At 45.5% G+C, this 21,201-nt stretch overlaps 1 protein-coding gene and 1 long non-coding RNA gene across 4 annotated transcripts in view; one reads left to right on the top strand and one right to left on the bottom strand.

Annotated features, from left to right (window-relative positions):
• Positions 1–9,122, top strand: part of LOC131511571 (uncharacterized) — a 46,115-nt gene extending 36,993 nt beyond the window's left edge. The window contains exons 2-4 of the long non-coding RNA XR_009261596.1: positions 5,822–5,899; positions 6,409–6,607; positions 8,439–9,122. This is a non-coding gene — a long non-coding RNA (uncharacterized LOC131511571). The remainder of the gene's footprint in view (positions 1–5,821; positions 5,900–6,408; positions 6,608–8,438) is intronic.
• STAC (SH3 and cysteine rich domain) overlaps positions 345–21,201 on the bottom strand; it is a 139,704-nt gene continuing 118,847 nt past the window's right edge. For 2 of the 3 annotated variants that reach the window (XM_058729349.1, XM_058729350.1), the window contains exons 9-11: positions 9,810–9,861; positions 9,556–9,693; positions 345–2,628 (exon numbers count right to left, since the gene is read on the bottom strand). In XM_058729349.1, the coding sequence (XP_058585332.1) occupies positions 2,530–2,628; positions 9,556–9,693; positions 9,810–9,861 (289 nt within the window). In that variant the 3' untranslated portion in view covers positions 345–2,529. Of the gene's footprint in view, positions 2,629–9,284; positions 9,694–9,809; positions 9,862–21,201 lie in introns of those variants that run through there. The other variant, XM_058729348.1, reaches the window with a different exon arrangement.

The following is a 21,201-nucleotide window of genomic DNA, read 5'->3' as shown; positions in this document are numbered from 1 at the left end:
GGTCATAGCTATCCTTGTTCCTGCCATTTCCATAGATAAGCAGAAGAATAATGCCGTGGTTCCTAAAATCTGTGTGTTGGGTGTGTGTGTGTGTGTGTGTGTGCGTGCACGTGTGCGAACATCTGCGACAATCTGTGCCATCAGCAACATCTATCTTTTTCTCTGATATCTGCATGACTCCAGACCTTGAAGGAACACTAGAAATCCTGCATTTGGAGGGTTAGCTGCCCACCAATACTTGATGTTTGTAAAAACTTTTGGGCCTCATTTCTAACACTGGCTCAAATTACAAAGTTCCTGTTCCAGTTATCTATTTCTGTATAACAAAGCACTCCAAGACTTAGTGACTTAAAAACCACCAAAGCGTATTTATTTTGTTCATAAAGCTATCCCTTGGGCAGGCCCAGCAGGGATGTTTGCTGTTCTGTGATGTCTGGGATCTCAGCCGTAGAAACGTGTGGTCTCGCCGCTGGGCCTCTCCCACGTGGTGGCCTCAGAGTTGAATTTACATGGTGGCTTGGGGTTCCAAGGGTGAGTGTTCCCAGAGAGCAAGGCGGAAGCTGCAAGGACGTCTTGGCCTAGACTCAGACGTCATGCCACATCACTTCTTCTGTATTCTTACTCGTCACAGAAGACCAGCCCTGATTCAGTGTGGGAGCGGGCTACACAAAGGCAAGGATATCAGGAGGCAGAGATGCCTGGGGGAACGCCTTGGGGGCAGGCTACAACAGCCTCCTTCTATTCAGCTTCCAAAGGCAAACTGATTTTTCAATGCAAGTTAAGTTTGCCTTGTGACACCGCTATACCAAAAAGCTTCAGTGGATATTCTACCAGAAAGAAGAGATCAGGACACAAGTTTTCTATGCTCCTTCCAGCACTGTGTTGTCTTTATTAAATGGAATACAGAATTAGAGGCAGAAAGTGTTTGGACTCTGCCATTCCGTTTTAGGGAATGGCAGTCCTATTATCCACCCTGGCTCTCAGAGAACCCATCTTGTCTCGGCACACTCCGTTTTGCAGGTTGTACCGGAGAGGGAGGGAATTCTGGATGCTGGCTTTAAAGCGACAGTAAGGCATCCAAACTACTGTGAAACCAGCAGCCATCCTCTCTCAGCTCCCAACATCATGCTGAGTAGTAACAAAAGAAATAAATGGAGACTAATGATACTAGGGTTTGGGGAACAATGCTTACATGCACAAGATGCACCCACTTAAGTCTTTTAAAAACCAGTTGTTCTAATGCTTTTATTGCTCTGTAACAAAATGAATCGAGCTGACATTGGTTCCAAGGTCACTGTGAATTGAAGTTTAACCGTATTAATGACTAAGTAATCGGATGCAAGTTCGAATGCTAGGAGGAGGCTTGCGGAGGAAGGCATCACAGTATATTGAATGCTTGTAAACATTAGTACAAGTACAGAGTAAGAGGGACTCCCCACTTGATGTTAAATAGGCCCCAAGTTCCTCTACTTTCTGAGGGATGAAGCACTAAAGGTTCTTTTCCACTTTACATCGGCTAGGGTATAATATACTGCCCTAAAGAGGAACGGATTCAGAGTTGGCTACTTTTCTCCTAAGATGCGGTTCGTTCTCCTCCAGGTTCCTGGTTCTCTACAAGCTGGGCTCAGCCTCCAAAAGGGGGTCCTATAGGATGGCCTGAGGGAAAACGCTGCCCCTAGTACAGGGGACGTGGAATGAAACAGGGCTGATCGCTGAGATTTTTTGCCCCATTCTCTTCCTCAGGCCCACTGCCTCAGGGAAATGCTTTCATAACCGGAAGGGCTGTATATTCTTCAATAAGTAGGGCTCTTTGCCCCACCTCACCCCGCGCTTCGCTCTCTGTATTTGTCGGGCCTCGTGTCCTGCTCTGTCACCTCTGTTGGTAACTAAAGCAGCAGCAGGGACTGCCTGTCGGCCACCTTTGGGCAGATCAGGTCTCTCTCGGTGGTTGGTGCCACCAGCTCAGCCCTCACACCTCAAGGGCACCCCACGACTGACTCAGAGGACAAAAGAGACAGTACAAATGCAAAGTGAGAGGGGCTGAGAGGAGCCCTAGGAATCTGGGGGCTGGGAAGCAGGACTTCCTGATGCAGAGACTGCAAACGTGGTGACGTGGATGGGCCGGGACTGGGGACACAGGTCTGGAATCAGAATCACACTTGGCTACAGGGATCTGAGCCTTGCACAGGGCCCATACCACAAGCCGGAGCACACTCCAGAGGGCTAACTTACATCACATGGATGGGGACTGAGGTGAATCCTCAGGGACAGCTGTGACTACTGCCCCACCGCCACCACCACTGCCACCTGCAAAGTGCTCAACTCAGCCTCGCCCCCACCTTGGGCAGCCCGGCAATGCTGTGAGATGGGCCCTCTGTCCTGTGGCTGGGACTCCAGTCTCAGATCCGTGAGTCTTGTCTCACTGTTTCCCGGGTGTAGGGTCAGCGCGACAGCTCCTCTGTGTGGACACAGTGTGAGATGAGGCATCGCGGCGAAGCCCATCCACTGCAAAAGCAGGGGGGCCGGCAATCAGATGTTTTCTAGGACATCCAGGGGGACGAGGCCCCTCTTCTTTCCACTGAGGACTCTGATAAAGCCATCCTGCTCTTCTTCAGAGGTCACGCAGATCTGAATGCCAAGGAAGAAAACACCAAAGGGTCAGCAAGGAAGAAGCTAGAAGCTACTATGGCTTGAATCGCTGCAGACTGAGGCCAGGAGCACCAAACTGGAAAAGGGAGAGGAGTTTCAGGGAGTGGGACTGGCTCTGTAAGAAAAAGGTTGAATAAATATTAGGCAGATCCTGGCTTTGGAACCATGCCCAGGCGTCATATGTTTTCTGAGATTCAGCTTTATGAACGAAGATCAATAAAATGGAATTAATCATACTGTGTCCCTCTGAAGAGTCACTACGAGGACAGAATGAAATAATGCTTCCTATAGAGCCTAGCGGGTGCCATGCAATGAGTCCTCAAAACGTTTTAAAGATCCAAACAAATAGCTACCATTCAGCAGGCTCTGGTCATGTGCTTGGAAATTTATATACGTTGTATCAGAAAATCCAAAGAAGCTATTCCATTCTTGGCCCCAAGCAAAGAAAAGAGATGCTAATGTCTCCCCTAGTCCACCTGTGCCGGACTTAACAAGAAGGTGCTTAAAATCCATTTGGGTATTCTTGTCACTTACCACTGCCAGGCCACCAAACGGCATGAAGGGTGGGTGTGGTCAGAGGTACAGAAGAGGCTTTGAAAAAGAGCCTTTGGTGTGCTGTGAGTTCACCCGGTCGACCTGCTTCTGTGGGTGGTAGGTTATGTCTTAGGCTGGATTCCCCAGAAACAGAGCCTGAGACAGGAGTCCTCGTGAAGGGACTTGTTGAGCGTGTGCTCTCGGGAGGTGGGAAGTGAGGGAAGCATGGCGGTCAGTGGAAGGAGCTGAGCAAAGGTGAGGTCTCAGCTGGAGGCGAGACTGAGCCCGATCCCGCAGGGAGCTCTGGAGCATGAAGCGCACCACAGAGCAGACCCACCTTGAGGCAGGGGGTCCGGTCTTCTGGGCCCTGTGTGTCAGTCGTTGGCCACTGGCTGACGTGGGCTGTGAGAGATGCAACCTATCAGGCCAGGCAGCTCTTGTTCCACGAAGGGGGATTAGCTGGACAAAGGGCAGCTGTGAGATACTAGCCGACACAGCCACCGGGAGATAGGTGCACCCACCTCGAGAAGGGGACGTGGGCAGGGCCCCAATAGAGACCCCTTCACATGGAAGGACAGGCATTAACAGGCCACTTAAAGAGCTCATTTGTGACTCCTGGGGCTTGGGACACACAACAGGCTGGTATCTGGTTCATGTTTCAGAAACTTGCTGTGTGATAAGCTTGACTGGAAAGAGGCTCAGACAGGAGTTAATTTAACAGAAGATGTGTTGACTGTTTCACGAAGGCCAGAGGTGATCTGTGAGAAAGGAATAACCCAGGGGCCATGTTAGATCCTACTAGAGCCTGATGGGGTAAGGTGACCCCTGAAAGGAGGGTGAACCACCTGATTACCAAAAACTAAGGCCTGTCATTGCCCATGACAGAAACATTGCAGGCAGGAGACCCTAGGGATGGGCAGGGAGTGTATGTCTTAAAAGAACCCATTAAAAATGCCCTGAGGGCAGGATTTACCATTAAAACCCATCAAAGATGGAGTTTTCTTCCTTCTTGACATTTGTCCCAAATTCAACGACCTTTACTATTAGTCTAAGCAATCTGCATCAACATCTGCTTCTTCGTGCAGATTTGTTCTAGATGCTTATTTTAAAAATTGAGTTTATAGTTTGAAATAGTTAAATAAAGAAATCAAACCTGAAAACAATTTACTGGCATACACACACACAGATGTTATATCATGGTGATGTCTAATAGGGAGAACCCTGGAAAAGGAATCAGAAAACTGAAATTCTGGCCAGAGCTAAGAGCCTTACACCATTACCCCATGCCTGAGAACATACCAAAAATGACTGCAGTTTGGGTCTCTGTTAGCTTTCTGGGTCGGTTTCTGAGTTTTCTGTTATTTACATTAGCAGTCAATTTCAGTCTCTCCAGCAAAATCCCACTGTGTGTCTGTACACACTACCTTTAATTTTCCTTCTCTCTCCCGAGATTTCAGCGTGGAAGTGAAACATGGTTTGGTAGAGGCAATGGAAGAGTGGTCTGAGGGGGTCTCAAAAAGTAGGGAGGCCTAGAAGCACCAATGTTCATGCTTTGTTGCATGTATGGACTTGTTTTGCACCTCCTAATTGGCACCCCTACAGTGATTTGATCTGGGGAGACGTTCCAAAGGAAGAGGAGTTCTGTACCCACCATCCCCTCCTTGGACAGTCTTGGGAGCAGACAATGGGTAAACAGAGGAGGAAGCTAAAGGAAGTTGAAAAAAGATGAACAGAAATGGTTGAAAATAGGCTTCAGTGGTTTGTACTCTTCCCAGAAATGAAGGGTCTAGAATTTAAAATTCTGGTGGTACAAATAACATAACTCGCCACGCTTGAGAACCTACCATTTTAGGAAGCAGTAACCGGGCTGGAAGCATTGCATTTCGAGGTAGAATGGAAAGATGAGCCCAGAAGATTATGGGTAGAGAAGGGCAGGAGGTGAGGGAGAACCACAGCAACTCCTTTGGTTCGGAGGGCCATGAAGAGGGTGCCCAACTTGTCTTGGTTTGCCAGGGACTTTCTCAATCTTTTCACTGAAAGTCCTACATCGCAGGAAATTTGTCAGTCCCAGAGACCAAGTAGGGCTGTTCATTATTCCAGCAAGTGTTTTCTTGGTCAGGCCACGTGAAAGATACCCCACTTCCTGTATTCATTCATTCATTCATTCATTCAAGTTTTTATTGAGTGCCTACTATGTAATAGATACCACTCCAGAAACTTGGAAACTGGTGAAAAAAGGGCAGATCCCTGCTCTCCTGGAGCTTATTGGGCAGAACTAGGGGACAGATATTTCACTGAGTAATTACACATGTCATGAGCACATTGCTGAATGAATTAATTCCTCACTCATGGGGAAAGGGGTGCTGATGTGAGTATCTATGGCAATCTGATCTGGCCGAGGGGGTAAGAAAGACCTCCCTAAAGAAGAGGCCTTTAAGCAAAGATAGCAAGGTGAAAACGAGGGGGAAAAAGTAGGAGATGAACATATTTCAGTATCAAGGGAGTGTGGCACTTTGGAGGTGGGGAATCTGTGGGAAAAAGTCAGAGAGGCTGGACGGGCCAAGAACGTGCAGGAACACAAGCACTACTGAGCCCAGCGGATGCCCTTAGCTGACCTTCTGACTTCTCCCATTGACAGGAACTGGGGGACTGGCCAACCACTAAAACCATCGCCGGCAACGATCAATTCAGTTAGGATTCACCTGTGCCATGGAAGGTACCAAACAAAGCATTTATACTTTCTTGGGGGTAGTTTTCAAATTTTCTCCACAATAAATGCATTTCAGTTTTGTAATCTAAAAATAATTTACCTGTCTTGAAAGCTTTGACGAAAATGCAAAGAATCAATAAAAGTAGTTTTACGGGGATGGCAGAACTTTGGATGAATTTAATGCAATACTGTTATGGTATTTAAAGTTGATTTCATGAGGGTATTTTTTAAATTTCAAAAATGCAGAAAACACACTTTGGCATGTTCGCAACATAAGGATAACTTGATTCTATTTGGAAACAAGAGCTCTGCGAAAAAATAATAGAATTATGAGACAAATTAACCCCAGAGGCAGAAATGTGATGTAATCAGAGATGCATTGCATTATTTTTAGAATCGAATTCCTTCTATTTGAAATTTGACACCTAAAATAATGGGAGGCCACAAAAGTGGAGCCGAAATTTCAAAAAATCCTTCTCAATAACAGATTTTTAAAATGTAAATGTTCTTTCAAGTGGCTGACATTTTTCCGAAATTGGTTGCCATGCTGATGACAAAGATCGAAAACGGAAAATCGTGCGGGGCTAACGAGCCCTCGGTGCCTTTTGCTGACCCATCTGGAACTGGAATCCATTACGTCCACATGCCCTCCACTTGGCATTGTCACAGCCACGGCGTCCTTTGGTTGTCACAGGACCACTGCAGGACGTCAAGGTGAGGTCATGGAAATGAAGGTCGTGCTCTCACTTCAGCTTTGATCCTGGGGCCTTTGTAAAGGGATTCCCTGCCTTTACCCTGAGAAGTTCTGCTTCACCAGGTCTGGAATGGAGTCCAGGAGTCTGTATTTTCAACCACCTCCCAGGTGATTAGAATTCAGGTGGTGCAAAGACCACACTCCCAGAAACACCAGGCTGGGCAAATATTAGGGGTTATGGAACTTTTTAAGAGGGCTATAGGCAGGGGCACCTGGGTGGCTCAGTTGGTTAAGCGTCTTGACTGGGTTTCAGCTCAGGTCATGATCTCACGGTTTGTGAGCTTGAGCCCCAAGTCGGGCACTGCGCTGACATCATAGAGCCTGCGTGACATTCTCTCTCTCTGCCTCTCCCCTGCACACACACACACACACACACACGCACTCTCTAAATAAATAAATAAATAAATAAATAAATAAATAAACTTAAATTTTTTTTTAAAGGATTATGAGCAGATCCAGTTTGTTCCTGTTTCAGCCCGTGTTGTGTCTTCAGCATGTCTAACTGAAGAGGTTGGATTGTTTGTCTCACCCCTGCCCATCCTGGAAGATGGTCAGTTCAACCATAAAGAGTCTAGAATGCAGGTGTGAGCCCATTCCCAGAAAACACAATTTGGGGGACGAAGGCCAAGGAGTTGGTAGGAGTCGTTGAGCTGATGTTCTGCCTCTGGAAATGGATCAACTTGAGCAAGTTTTAATTTGCCTTCTGATTTCACTGACTTGTATATTAATAAAACAAAAACAACATTTACTTTCAAGTGGGGAAGCACAAGAATATTCTGAGGAAGAAAATCAAGCATGCTAGCAAAATTATTTAATAACACTTTGCCAATAATGAATGAATATCCTTCTCAAATTTATTTCATTCAAAAGACTTTCCAAGCTTTTGGACCAGGGAGGATATAATTTGGTGAACTTGGAGAACTTTGAGGCATTGGCATGGAGCCCAGCGGGAAAGTAGGCGTTTGCTTTGGGGGGGGGGGTGTGTGGCATTAGAGATGGGGTCTCAGTTTGACAAGGATGATTCCATTGCCTGGAATGACCCAGCAGGGCACTCGTATGAGCAAGAATTTGTTTTCAAGGGGCTCTCTGGTCCTAGGACACCTGCCTTTATGACATTTGCTTTCCTTGGGAGCCAAACTATGCAAATGGTGCTGTCCTGTTCCGAGGTTGGTCCACATGGTCCAGGGCACATGACTCCATGGAAAGTATGGGCTTAGAATGTGCAGATCTATGCTTAAGTTCCATTCTGGCTACTTACCAGGTTTTTGCCCCCTTGAGCAAGGCAAAATCTTCCATGAGCTTTTGTTTGGGATCTCAAGTAAAATGCTGTAGGTATATATACTTTATAAATACATGTGTATGACATAATTAAATAGTAATAATAATCATGATACTTATAATAATTATCATTGTGACAATGTCTAGGACTGTATTAATTTATTCTTTCCTTCTCTCTGAACGGGGGGCTGGAGCTAAATATTTTTCTTTTAAATAGCCATAAAGAAAAGGTAAATCATTATTTCTTGAGGGTGTATTTGTTAGTTTGAAAATGATCAAGTATTTCGATCTATGTGTGGCATATAAAATTGCTGATCAAATTAGGAAAACCAATTTTAAAAAACTATAAATCAGATATAATTACGAAGTAATGACTGATTTTTTTTAATGGGAGTTAGAAACTATCTTTTCAGGCAATTCCAAAAATGACATTCAAGATGTGTTTTGGGCAATTATTGAACAGGGATAGTATTAAAGCTATTAACGTGTTTTTCTTTTTGTACTTCTTTGTAGAGTGGGCCTCATCATTTCCAACCAGAGGTTTAATTGCCTCAGGAGATATTAGAATTACCATACCAACAATGGAGACAAAAGAGAGGCAAGGTTTTGATTTCCAAAATTGGAAATTATGGAGTCAATTGTGAGACTCTATTAGGAAATAGAAGAAATTTCTCTGGTCTGATTTTTTCGGATCATCTCCAAATACTCCAAGAGCAAACTTGGAGGTCTTAGCATATTATTTTGCTCTGTAGCAAGGATACAGGATATGACATGAAGGAAGTTGGAGTCAGAGAAGAAGGGGCGGTAGGAAGCCCCCTCTCTCGGCTGGAAGAAGGCCAAGAAAGGCAGAGTTAGGACAAAGAGCTGAGCCGTGTGTGTCTTCTCCCTTTGTGTCTGTCAACATTCCAGAAGTGAGATGGGAGAGGAAGAAGCAAGGAGCCTGAAGACATACAGGTACAAGGCGTTCGTGCCTTACTTCTCAGGAAATCAACGGTATCACAGTGAACCCCAAGTTCAACATGGCACAAGAGCAAGACGGCACCAGACACCTCTAGATTAGATGTAGGGAGATATTCGGGGACTGGTGTGAGCTAGTCCCTGGTTACCTATGTCCTGACTGTTTTATGCAGCCATGTGAAGGTGTCTTGCATTCCAGTGAAAAGGCAGGAGCTTGGAGTCTGGACAAGTAGACATCACTGAGAAGGGTCTTCGTGACTGGAGGCAAATGCAATGAACTGTGGAACGCGTCAGCGGGGAACAGCAATGTATTCCCAAGAGACTGCGAACCATGCATTGGTGGAGACCAGCAAAAAACCCAAACTGGACTGGAGCAGGGGTCCACCTCAGAGACGAGTGGTCCTCAGAGAAAAGCACCAGGACCAGAGTCCTTACTCTGCTGCTACGATGTTATGTGTATTTCCTTTTGTGAACAGACCCCGCCAGCTGAACTTGCTAACATTCTGGTTTTGCGGGCTTAGACCCTACACACTACACAATTATCACTGGCGCGTCTGTATCTTTCCTCAAAGTGAATACTTTGAATATGACTGCGTTCATTGAGATTTGTGTTTGTTAGTGACTGTGACTCTGTTTTGGTCCTACCTGCTATGTGCGTGTATGCTGTACTCACCTGATTCTCTTTCAGTGTCATCTGCCCCTGTTCCTTACACCCAAGGAAGGTCCTAACACATCTAAAAATCTTCTCATTTTGTTGTACTCTCTGAACAAAGTTGGCCGGAAAGAAGCCAATCCTGTCTTGAATTTTTCCCTGAAAGGAAAAAGGAGGCATGCATCCGCAATTGTAACATCTGTCGTAATTATAGTTACCAGATAGTTACCAAATAAATAAATTTCTCTTTCTTTCAAAGAAAGAGAAATACTTACTTTCCACCAATCTTCATTGGTGTCTTCTAGAAGAGTAATCATGTCTCCTGGCCTATGATGAAGACAGAATGAGTTGAGGGAGGAAGGAGAGGGGGGACCAAAAGAAAAAAAAAGAGGATTACTTTAGAGTCAGAAGCAATAGTTTGGTGTTTATACAAATAATCCTAAAATAAACAGAAGTGAAATAATTATGACATGTGACCAGTTCTTTCCACCCATAAAAATAGTTTTGTTATATATTCAAAGTAAGTGTTATTTCTGCGCTGTATTTAAAATTTTTTTTAATGTTTTATTTATTTTTTGAGAGACAGAGAGAGATAGAGCATGAGTGGAGGAGGGGCAGAGAGAGAGGGAGACACAGAATCTGAAGCGGGCTCCAGGCTCCAGGCTGTCAGCACAAGGCCCGATGCGGGGCTCGAACCCACAAACCGCACTGCACGATCATGACCTGAGCCGAAGTCGGGTGCTTACCCGACTGAGCCACCCAGGTGCCCTCTCTGTGCCGTATTAAAAAAAAAATATATTAGCTCTATTTTTACATATAGATAAGGGTTCTTTATTATTCTCTTAGAAAAATTTCCTATTCATATTTGCCACTTTCTGTGATGGATGTGACGTTATAATGGATCTTTCTGAGGATATTACTACGTTTTTAAAACGATGTTTCTTTCCTTTATTGAATTCTTTGTTTCCTCTAGAATTGGTTGGCCTCGTCTTTATTTTACGGCTTCTCCTTCCTGTCGAGATTTTCTCCAACACCGTGTCCCTTGGCTGTTCCTTTACGTTAATGGCTGACGACAGAGGCAGACGGGTGTGGACCGCTGGGCCAGCTTCTCTACTACTACTGCCTCTGTGTCTGCACTGGGTCTCTCTCCCAAGTGCAAGACCTAATTCCAGGCTCTGTTTAAGCAAGCAGAGTGCATCGACTGGGGCGTCTCACTTTTGGACGCTCGAAAGTACAGGAGGCAAGCGGTCTGGGGCCTCCTACCACTACCCCCATGGCTAAAATAGGAGGACTCTCTTAACCCTGTTGAGGGAGACGTCAGTTTATTCGCCCGTTAAGTACAGCCGCCTTTTCCTTCCCTCCTCCTGCTCTCTAGGAAGTCTGGAGTCTAGAGTTCACCTAAACACAGCTCCTTTTCTCCCTTCTGTGAGACTTCTGTGCTCACACAGGAGCCCTCCCTAGGCCTGGGTTCTCTTTCTTTTGAGTACAGGTACTCCTCGCTTTTGGCATCACATGCTAGTCGTTATAAGCAGTGACGGGGTGTCGGCTGGGGGTCTGTATCAGTTACATATTGCCGTGACAACGCTGTGTAACATACTGCCACAAAACCTCAGTGGCTCCCTCGCGTGCCCGGGGGGCGGCAGGCTGTCGGCTAGGTTGACCGGGGGAGACGCCGCCCTATTTCCGGTTTCTCACCCCCCACGGGGCCAATCTGGACTTTCGTGACAGTGCCAGAATCTCAAGACCGGCAAGTGGAAACATGCAGAAACACATTAAGGGCCTCTCAGGCCGGGCTGGGAACTGACATACGGTTACTCCTGCCTCACTTTATTGGGGAAAGTGGGTCATAAGGCCAGTCCAGATTCAAGGGATGGCAGACAGATGCACCTTCTGTGGTGATGGAAACTGTGAAGCGTCACGGCCAAGGGCACGAGTACAGGAATTGGGGTCATGAATGCGATCAAGTCACTGGACACAGACAGCCTCGTGTTCTTCGGTGAATCTGCTGTGAGTTCAGCGTCTCCTTGGAAGTGTCCCTACATCTAAAGTCATTCTTTCCTGAGCACTGTGGTCTCCAGGCATCTTCTCTCTTCTCACTTCTATGTGCTGCATTTTGCCAGGAAAGTCTCCAAATCTGGGGGTCTCTGATAGTATTATTTCTTGTTTTCTAGTACCATTATGGATGTATTCTTAATATACATATATGCACAGGTATATGTATATACATGTACATGTATATATATACGTATATATGTGTGTATATACACATATATATTCTGACATTTCAAGCAATATATATATATGCATATATATGCATATGTATATATATGTACATGTATATATATGTATACATATATATGTATATATGCATATTTATATGCATATGTATATGTATATATGTACATGTATATATAGACGTATATATGTGTGTATATACATATATATATTCTGACATTTCAAGCAATATATATGCATATAAATATGCATATATATGCATATGTATATGTATATATATGTACATGTATATATGTATACATATATATGTATATATGCATATTTATATGCATATGTATATGTATATATATATGTACATGTATATATATACGTATATATGTGTGTATATACATATATATATTCTGACATTTCAAGCGATATATATGCATATAAATATGCATATATATATATGCATATGTATATGTATATATATGTACATGTATATATAGACATATATATGTGTGTATATACATATATATATTCTGACATTTCAAGCAATATATATGCATATAAATATGTATATATATGCATATATATGCATATGTATATGTATATATGTACATGTATATATAGACGTATGTATGTGTGTATATACATATATATATTCTGACATTTCAAGCAATATATATGCATATAAATATGTATATATATGCATATATATGCATATGTATATGTATATATGTACATGTATATATAGACGTATGTATGTGTGTATATACATATATATATTCTGACATTTCAAGCGATATATATGCATATAAATATGTATATATATGCATATATATGCATATGTATATGTATATATGTACATGTATATATAGACGTATGTATGTGTGTATATACGTATATATATATATTCTGCCACTTCAAGGGATTGGAGCAGGAGGGGAAGCAGGGCCGTGTGCTCGTCTTGCCATTACGATTCAATCTCCTCTGCTGTCATTTTCAATTCTCGGTTAATATCTGTCTTTAATGTCTGTAGAGGGGATTCCTACAGCCCTTGTTGCACCTGAAGCGTCAGACACAGAGGCGTTTTGGAATTTCACGAGTCACAGATTCGTGCTGATGCCACGGAAAGCGACGTGGTTGAAAATCACTCTTTTCCCAGGTGAGGGATTTAATTAAGCAGCAAGGATGGAAGTTGATGTAGAACAATCTTTCCAGCTCCAGCAGATTTTACTCAACCTACGAACCTAGGGAACCACGAGTTGTTGATGGTCTGGGAGAAAGTGTTAAGGAGGGGATAATGCTGCAGACTGGGGGGGAGGCATTGCAGTTGATAGTTTTGATGCAGCTTTACAGCCTGGAGACGGACACGCTCTTTCCCATGCCCAGAGGTGGGCAGTCCCTGAGCGTAGGACCCGTGTTAACGAACCCACATACTAGGATGAGGCACTCGCTGGAACCCAAGCCATAATTTCATGAGCAACACCAGACACATTCTTGAGAGTGATGTGGATTCTGTCTCATCCTATAAAAGCACCGTCAGGATCAGAAAACTGCCTGGTGAGGGAGAAGGGGCACACTCAACTCTTCATTCCTTTTTTTGTTGTCCTTGTTGTTTACCCACCCATTCCACGAATATTCCAGAAGGCCGACTCTGAAAGAGCCGTTTTACTAGGCACAGGGCGTGGAGGAAACCGGGGGACCCCGGCTGCTGGCCTTACCTAAGCTGCCCCTCCAGCTTGGGTCTGCTGTCCCCCTGAATCCCAGCTGCAAGCCCGGTGGCCCTGGGGCCAGCCCTCTGCTGTTAATTGTGACTTCTCTGCTCAGCCTGTTCTCGATTCACTTCTCTCCTCCTTCCCCCACCATGGTGGCGGTGAGTGATGTCCGGCCACCAGGGAGCTCAGTCCAAACATTCTGCCCACTCGCTGCACGTAGAGAGGGCGCTTCCAGGGTTCCTGGAGGAATGGAGGCCTGGCACCCCAAGTCCCCCTCTCCCCCGCTTGCTCTCGGGATGGACACTGCCCGTGCGCGACCCTCCGGCTGGCTTCATGCTGCCGTGGCCAAGCAGGCCCAGAGATTTTCTACTTTAACTCTCTTTATTTCCGAATTCTTGAGGATGAACTTGTCAGGCCCCCAAATATTTAAAACAAAACAAAACAAAACAAAAAACTCCCTTTGTTTAATTCAATCAGAGCTTCCTGAATTCAGGTCAGCGTTGCGCTGCACCGTAATCGGGAATTACACGCGTGCAAAATACAATGCGATTCATAAACAACAAAGGCATCAGCTTCCTCTTTGGTGCAGACTGATCAGAGCACCGCAACTGGTCTTTTCTTTTTGTCTGCTCAGTAAAATTGGGCTTGGACCCAGAGGAAGGCCTTTGGGTTGGTTTTTGGAAAGTCTTTTTAAGTGACTTTTTTTTTTTTTTTTGAGGTGGGGAGAGGCAGAGGGAGAGAGAGAGAATCCTTTGTTTTCTTTTTAAGTTCACCTGTTTATTTTTGAGACAGAGCATGAGCAGGGGAGGGGCGGAGAGAGAGGGGGAGACAGAGAATCCCAAGCAGGCTCCACGCTGTCAGCTCAGAGCCCGATACGGGGTTTGATCGCAAGAACGTGGAGATCGTGACCTGAGCCGAAATTCAGGGTCGGATGCTTAACTGAGCCACCCAGGTGCCCCTGGAAAGTCTTGACACGATGAAGGAACCGTGGGCTACCAAGAAGAGTAGGAACAGAGTCATAGCAGCTAACTGTAGAACTCGGACTCAGCGGAGAGGGGACAGCGTTGACCTGCGAGTGTGTGCGTCTGCGTCTGTGCACGGGAACTGCATGGGTGCCGTCTGTTCATTTTCAGCCACGCTCTGCCTCCCTCATTTCCCAGTTTTGCACTCGGACACAGGAAGCCTTCTCTTCCACGACCAGGTAACTGGTTTCAGGACTTAGAGGGCCCAGTGTCACAGGGTGTGGACGAGGTCAGCTGAGCTCAGTCAGCTTCAGGGACATCTTCTGCAAGGTGGTAGGGACACGGCTTGGTCTTTTAGGGGTGGGCTTCTGGAGGGTGGAGGGGGAGTTGTCCTGAGGCGCCCCCTGCCACGTCTCTCCATTTCCCGCGTGGAGCTCAGATTCCCAGCGGTACAGACACAGACACCCTCCTGATGAGGACACCGCATTTGGGAAGCCCCTTCTCCACGGTCTCAGACAACCTGAGATCTCAGACTGGCCCTCCATTAGGGCCCTCTTTGTTTTCACAGTGTTCTGGATATACCGCATATTTTGGAATGCAAAGGACATTGGTCTTCCTTTACCCCTCTAGCTCTGCCAACTGAGCCAAAGGAAATTATAGGACATCCCAGTAGTTTTTGAATGCCTGTGACACGGTGGGTTTGGGGTGTGTGTTGAGTGGACAAAATGAAAAGATTTTGCTAAGCACTGGTTTCCTCATCTTAATATTTTATCTCTTAAAATACTAGTAGGTACCTCATCAATATTTTTGAGGATTAGGTGAGGTAATCCTTGTACGGCACGTTTAGCCAAGCCCACAACAGATGGTAGCTGGTATTGTTGTTAAGGCATAGTTACTGCCCTCAAGATGCTGATACTCTTTTTTCTTTTTTAATAGTAAAGAAATTTTAGGGGAGCCTGGGTGGCTCGGTTGGTTAAGTGTCTGACTCTTGATTTTGGCTCAGGTCATGATCTTACGGTTTGCGGGTTCGAGCCCTGCACCGGGCTCCGTGGGGACAGCGCAGAGCCTGCTTGGGATTCTCTCTCCCTCTCTCTCTCTGCCTCTCCCCCATTTGCTCTCTCTACCCCTCTCTCGAAATAAATGAATAAACTTAAAAAAGAGCTAAGAGGGGCACCTGGGTGGCTCAGTCGGTTGAGCGTCTGACTTCGGCTCAGGTCACGATCTCACGGTCCGTGAGTTCGAGCCCCGCGTCGGGCTCTGGGCTGATGGCTCAGAACCTGGAGCCTGCTTCTGATTCTGTGTCTCCCTCTCTCTCTGCCCCTCCCCCGTTCATACTCTGTCTCTCTCTGTCTCAAAAATAAATAAACGTTAAAAAAAAAATTAAAAAAAAAAAAGAGCTAAGAGATTTTACTCTAGGAAGATGCTGGTACTCTTAAGGGGGAAGGAAAGAAAGACATAAGGTGGTAAATTACACCAAAGTGTCGTCACCGGACAAGAAGAAATACGCTGGGGCAGGGGAGGGGGACAGACAAGTGCGGAAATGACCCCAAGCAAAAACCCCAATACAGAGGCTTCATTGAGACTCAGCTACCTCAATTATATTTATATAACTACACACTATACGTCACCAATACAGAATGAACTATATTTACTTCGCAAAGCTGCTGTGCGGATTCATCGCTAAGGCATATGTGCTGGTCTTTAGGGTCTTTAGCGCTGACCGACACACGATAAGGGCTTACACATTCTAATTTCTTCCTAAAAGTGTAACTTTTTCACTTGGGAATTAGAAGATCTAATGATTATTACCTCTTAAATGAGTGCTCCCTTAGGTTCCTGGCAGGGACCGTTGGTTCATGAAATCATCTTTGGCCTCTTAAGGGGCTTCAGTATGATTCAGAGCTTTGAAAAAGCTTTTCTCTCTCTTTACATCTCTCCATCCCTCTTGCCCTCCGCCCCTCGTAGTGACCAGAAATGTGGCCAGGGCTGGGGGCTAGAGCTCGTATTGCGGTGCCCAGGGGCCGATGGCAATGGAGGTGTGGGAATAGTGCGGGAGGACAGTCAACTAGTCTGGCGAGGGACAGCGGGTTCAGTGAATGAAGCAGGCGTGGCCAGCTCAATCTGCACACAAGTAAGAAGGTTCACAGAGACTTCACCAGCTACAGGCGGGATCTGAATCCACTACTAACGCCACTAAATCAAGCTGCCTCTCCCACCCACCCACACCTTGTGGAAATTCACCAGAAGTGCCCATTTTACTCGGCAAGTATCTTGAGATATCTTTAGCCTTTCTTACCCTTTTCCATTCATTAGGGAGAAAAAAAAAAAAATCAACCGATGAAACAAAAAAACCCAACCAACCGAACAAAAACAAACAACTGAGCACAAACCCAATCAATCTCACAGCCATCGGAGTCACTCAGCCAAAAGAGATGTCCTGGAAAAACCAGGTCAGGGGAACATAAGAAGGATCCAGACTGCTCCGTTAACTTCAGATCTACGGCCTAATTTTTCGCCAGACCCGCTTCTCGATTTCCATCATCCTGCTCCAGAGCTTACAGGCTGTGCCCACAGAGCAGGTGACCAGAAACTCCCGAATCCTGCAGTTTGATTTGGTCTTAATCATGGCGTCCGTGAGACTGCCTGCGCTTCCCCCCGGTGCCGAGACCAGCTCAGAGAAAAGACATTCGGCGCAAGGGCCATTTGGATGGGATTTGGTAAATGTTCCTGAACTGTCACGGATCACGCTCTCCGGAACCTAATTGAAAGAGGCATCTGAGTGAGAGGGAGGCCACAAAGCACATTAGTGGCATTCAAGAGGGTCTGGGTTTCCTGACACAGCGCGGCATCGGAACATAATATGCATCAGAGACTTTCCTCAAATAGCCTTAATTGCATTTTGATGTCCTGGTGACCGTGAAGATTATTTTTAAATCAAATTGGTGCATTAGAATTACATTTAGTTTTAATTAAGTTGATGCATTTGCCAAGCAGTAATGTGCTTAGAGAATGGAATCGAGACACCGAGGGAGTCTTATTCTCTCTACTCTGTCTCCAGGGCTCTCCTTTTCTTATTTTATGGAGGAGTTATAAAGCCTTACAGAGTGAAGGACATAGCCACACAAGTTGTAGGCCAAGAACCCGAATGCAGTCCCGAGTCCTGAACACGACCGAGGATCAGGGAACTTGCCTTGTGGCCTTGGGTATGCCACTGGCTCACCGCGTATCTTTGGATGTCACAGCCGTTCTCAAGTCGCACAGATTAACTCGGAATCCAGGGGAACACTTAACCATTCAGATTTCCGAGTGGGATCTGACCCCCTAGGCCTGGGGGGAGCCTAGGAATCTCTATTTTGATAACATTCTCCAGGAGGTTCTTAGGGCTTGTCACAAGTGGTTTGGCAATCCTAACCATAGTTTCCTCCCCTGTAGAATACTAATCGCTGGGGTAACCTCACAGATTTGCGAAAAGAACCAAGGGGATGTCGGGGAAAATTGGGAAAATTGGGAAGACTTTGAAATAGGCAGAAATAGTAGTGATCTGGGTGTTTAGCGCCCCTTTCCCCCAGCCAACTCCTTGTCATGTGAGCTGTTTTACCTTTGCAGGAAAACTGATGGTACTGTAAATGACTCTTGTCCCTAGAAATGCATGTGAATTTTGTCTGGTGGAAAACACCCAGTAGTTACCTGTAAGTATTGACCACTTCAGCATGCATTTGTAAATTCACGTCAGCACTCCCGATTGCCTGTTTGTGGGATGTTTGAGCTCTCCTTTGTACCGCCTGGGACATTATACTGGTTCTCTCGTTAATTAAAGAGTCAAATAAAATTTTCGATATGTGTTCATTTTATATTTCTACAGAGTCATAATTTTACTTTAAATTAAAAAAAATTTTTTTAATGTTTATTTTTGAGAGAGAGAAAGAGCAAAAGCAGAGGAGGGGCGGAAAGAGAGGGAGATACAGAATCGGAAGCAGGCTCCGAGCTGTCAGTTCAGAGCCCGACATGGGGCTCAAACTCACGAACCCCATGAGACCATGACCTAAACTGAAGCTGGATGCCCAACCGACTGAGCCACCCGGGCACTCTACCTTAATTAAAAAAAAAAAAAAGTTTATTTACTTATTTTGAGAGACAGAGAGAGAGAATTCCAAGAAGCCTCTGCATTGTCAGTGTGGAGCCCCATGCGGGACTCCAACCTATGAATGAACCGTAAGATCATGATCTGAGCTGAAACCAAGAGCTGGATGCTTAACCAACTGAGCCACCCAGGTGCCCCAATTTTATCTTAATTTAAAAAAAATGGGTCAGTGAACAGGAGTGATTTTTCATAACGCACTCTATAGATCACAGGCTTCCTGGTCCTAAAAGGAAGAGGTAACAATCCTAAGAAACTCGTAAGAAGTGGTAAGAATGGCCCACACTGGCTAAATTAATACATCGTCTCAATCTGCTGATGAGAACAAATTGTCAACCTCATCACAGAGGGAACCCACACGGTCAATGCAGGATGGAGAGTCTGGGGTAGGAACAAGGCCGGTGGGCTGAGAGTCGGCCTCCCCGGGTTTCAGCTTGAGTCTCTGCTTTCTTCCGGTCAGTCTTTGGCCCTGGCTCTCCCAACTTACCCCCCAAAAGGTAAGGAACTGATGAGGGAGCGTGAGGCAGGCTAAGGGGCAAAAACTCAGGCTGGCACGCCCCTCCCCCTCCAGGTGGAATATGGGTGATCTTTCTCAGACACTCCTGGCTACCCAAGAACAAAGGAAAGGGGTTTAAGTGCCTGCCCTGGTGATGTGGGAAATGGAGGCAAATGGAAAGTTAAATTCCCTTCCTGCCTACAGCCCACTGACAAGTCCTTGAAACTGGCACAGCCCATTGACAAGTCCTTGAAACTGGCAGAGTGACCTCCTTCTAGGAGCTCAGCTGCCTCGATGATGACTCTTTGCGGGGGGCAAAAGAGAACCTTAGCTTAACATCATCCCAACCTCGAGGATCCTGTAATTCTACTTCCTTGATCTCATGCTGGCAATCATACTCCAAGCTTATGGCCCCCCGATATGCATCTGAAGGGTCTCATGACTGAGGTTTTTTTAAAGGTAATAAATGGTGTTTCCCTAGCAACAGTTAGCCCCTCAGGGTCCTGGAAACCTTGCTTCCAGAATTCCTTGGAGACTTACTCTATCCCCGACCCCTTTCAAACCTGAGGGTATATAATGAGTTACCTATCACGACCCCAGTGCAGCTCTCCCTGCCCACGGGTCCTGTCCCCGTACTTTAATAAAATCACCATTTTGCACCAAAGATGTCTTCAAGAATTCTTTCTTGGCTGTCGGCTCTGGACCCCACAAACCCCCACCACCCCAAAACTTCATCAGAACCATAAACTGTCTCATTGGAATATGAACTATAACAGCTACGTGTCCACTCACTAAGCCCTACTGAAGTTGAAGATAGTCTTTCCATAAAGAGGACTGGAATAGTAGTTATGAAAATAGGCTTAACGCCCCTAAAAGAATGTGTACCACCTCTTTGTGATGGGGTTGGCAATTGCCCCCTATCCGGTACCTTTAAAGTGATTCTCATGTTCTGTCACAAGCCATCCTTCCTTACCCCTTCCTGACTGGAAAGAGAGAATGAATGCTCGCTAACCAAGCTGCACAGGCACCCAGGGCCCCTGTTGCTGGAAGCCTTGCGTTGCTTGTAATGCCACCTGTTTGCTAAGCCTTCCCGAGGCCTCCCCAGGCTGCTTTAACGTCTCCTTGAAGTGCTGTGGATCTGGCAGCATCCCCGCCCACAAGAGCTCACAATGGAGTGTGCTTTCTTGTCCACTTTTCTGCTACGCCCAGCCCATGACCACCTGAGCTCTTTGAGGGCAGGGTCTGTGAATTGTTCACCCAGCAGCGAGTCGATTCTCATCCACTACGTGGGGAGCAGTAAAGAGATGACACAAATTCTGAGAATGGTCACACAAGGGTTAAAATCAGTTTGAACTCGATTTCGAGGGAAGCTTTGGAAAAATCAGAGAGAGATGAATTCAGGCCATCCCATCTCCAGAGGTTCTCATGAATATTAGCTAATGAGACCAATGGTTGCCTGGTTTCATTCAGACGCAACCACGGAAAAATCTGAGACTCGCTGTTTCCGAGAAAGAGGCTGGCGATTCAAGAATCTAAATCCTTATTTGGGATTACAAAAGAATACATTTTTCTTTGATCCCGCCCCCCCCCCCCAGATTTAGGTGTTCAGATACACGCTGAAGTGGAAATTAATTCGTATCTTTCTCAGAACTTAACAATATTGGAAAAGCAGCTCCCTCTTTCCCTCTCTTGGCTCCTAAGCTGTCTTTCTTTTTTTTTTTTTTTTTCCTCTTTTTTGGCCCCTTATGAAACATGGCCATTATCATATAAATTTGTTTGGGGAGAACTAATAAAAATGAAAATGACTTCGATGTGGGAAGCCAAAATGGGTCCTTTGGAATAAGCATTATATGGTCACTACGATATGCATCTGAACCCTTCTGTCTTTTATTTACTCCCCATCCTTTATTTCAGAGCCCCTAAGATATTTTAGGGGCTTGTGTTTACTCGGAGTTATTTACATCTGCTGCTTATTTACATGATACCTCAGCATGCCAAAGCCATAAAAATTATCCTTATTGAGTTTTAAAAGGCGCGTTGGTGTGAATAATGAGCAATGGCTCTAACACCATTTTGCAGACTTCTGAATCCCAAATCAGCCTGGGTAATGAATAGGACTGGTTATGTGGTAAATGT

This window comes from Neofelis nebulosa, chromosome 5, assembly GCF_028018385.1.
Source record: "Neofelis nebulosa isolate mNeoNeb1 chromosome 5, mNeoNeb1.pri, whole genome shotgun sequence".
NCBI lineage: Eukaryota > Metazoa > Chordata > Mammalia > Carnivora > Felidae > Neofelis > Neofelis nebulosa.
Note: the sequence above shows the minus strand (reverse complement) of the source record. Positions and strands in the feature narration are given on the sequence as shown.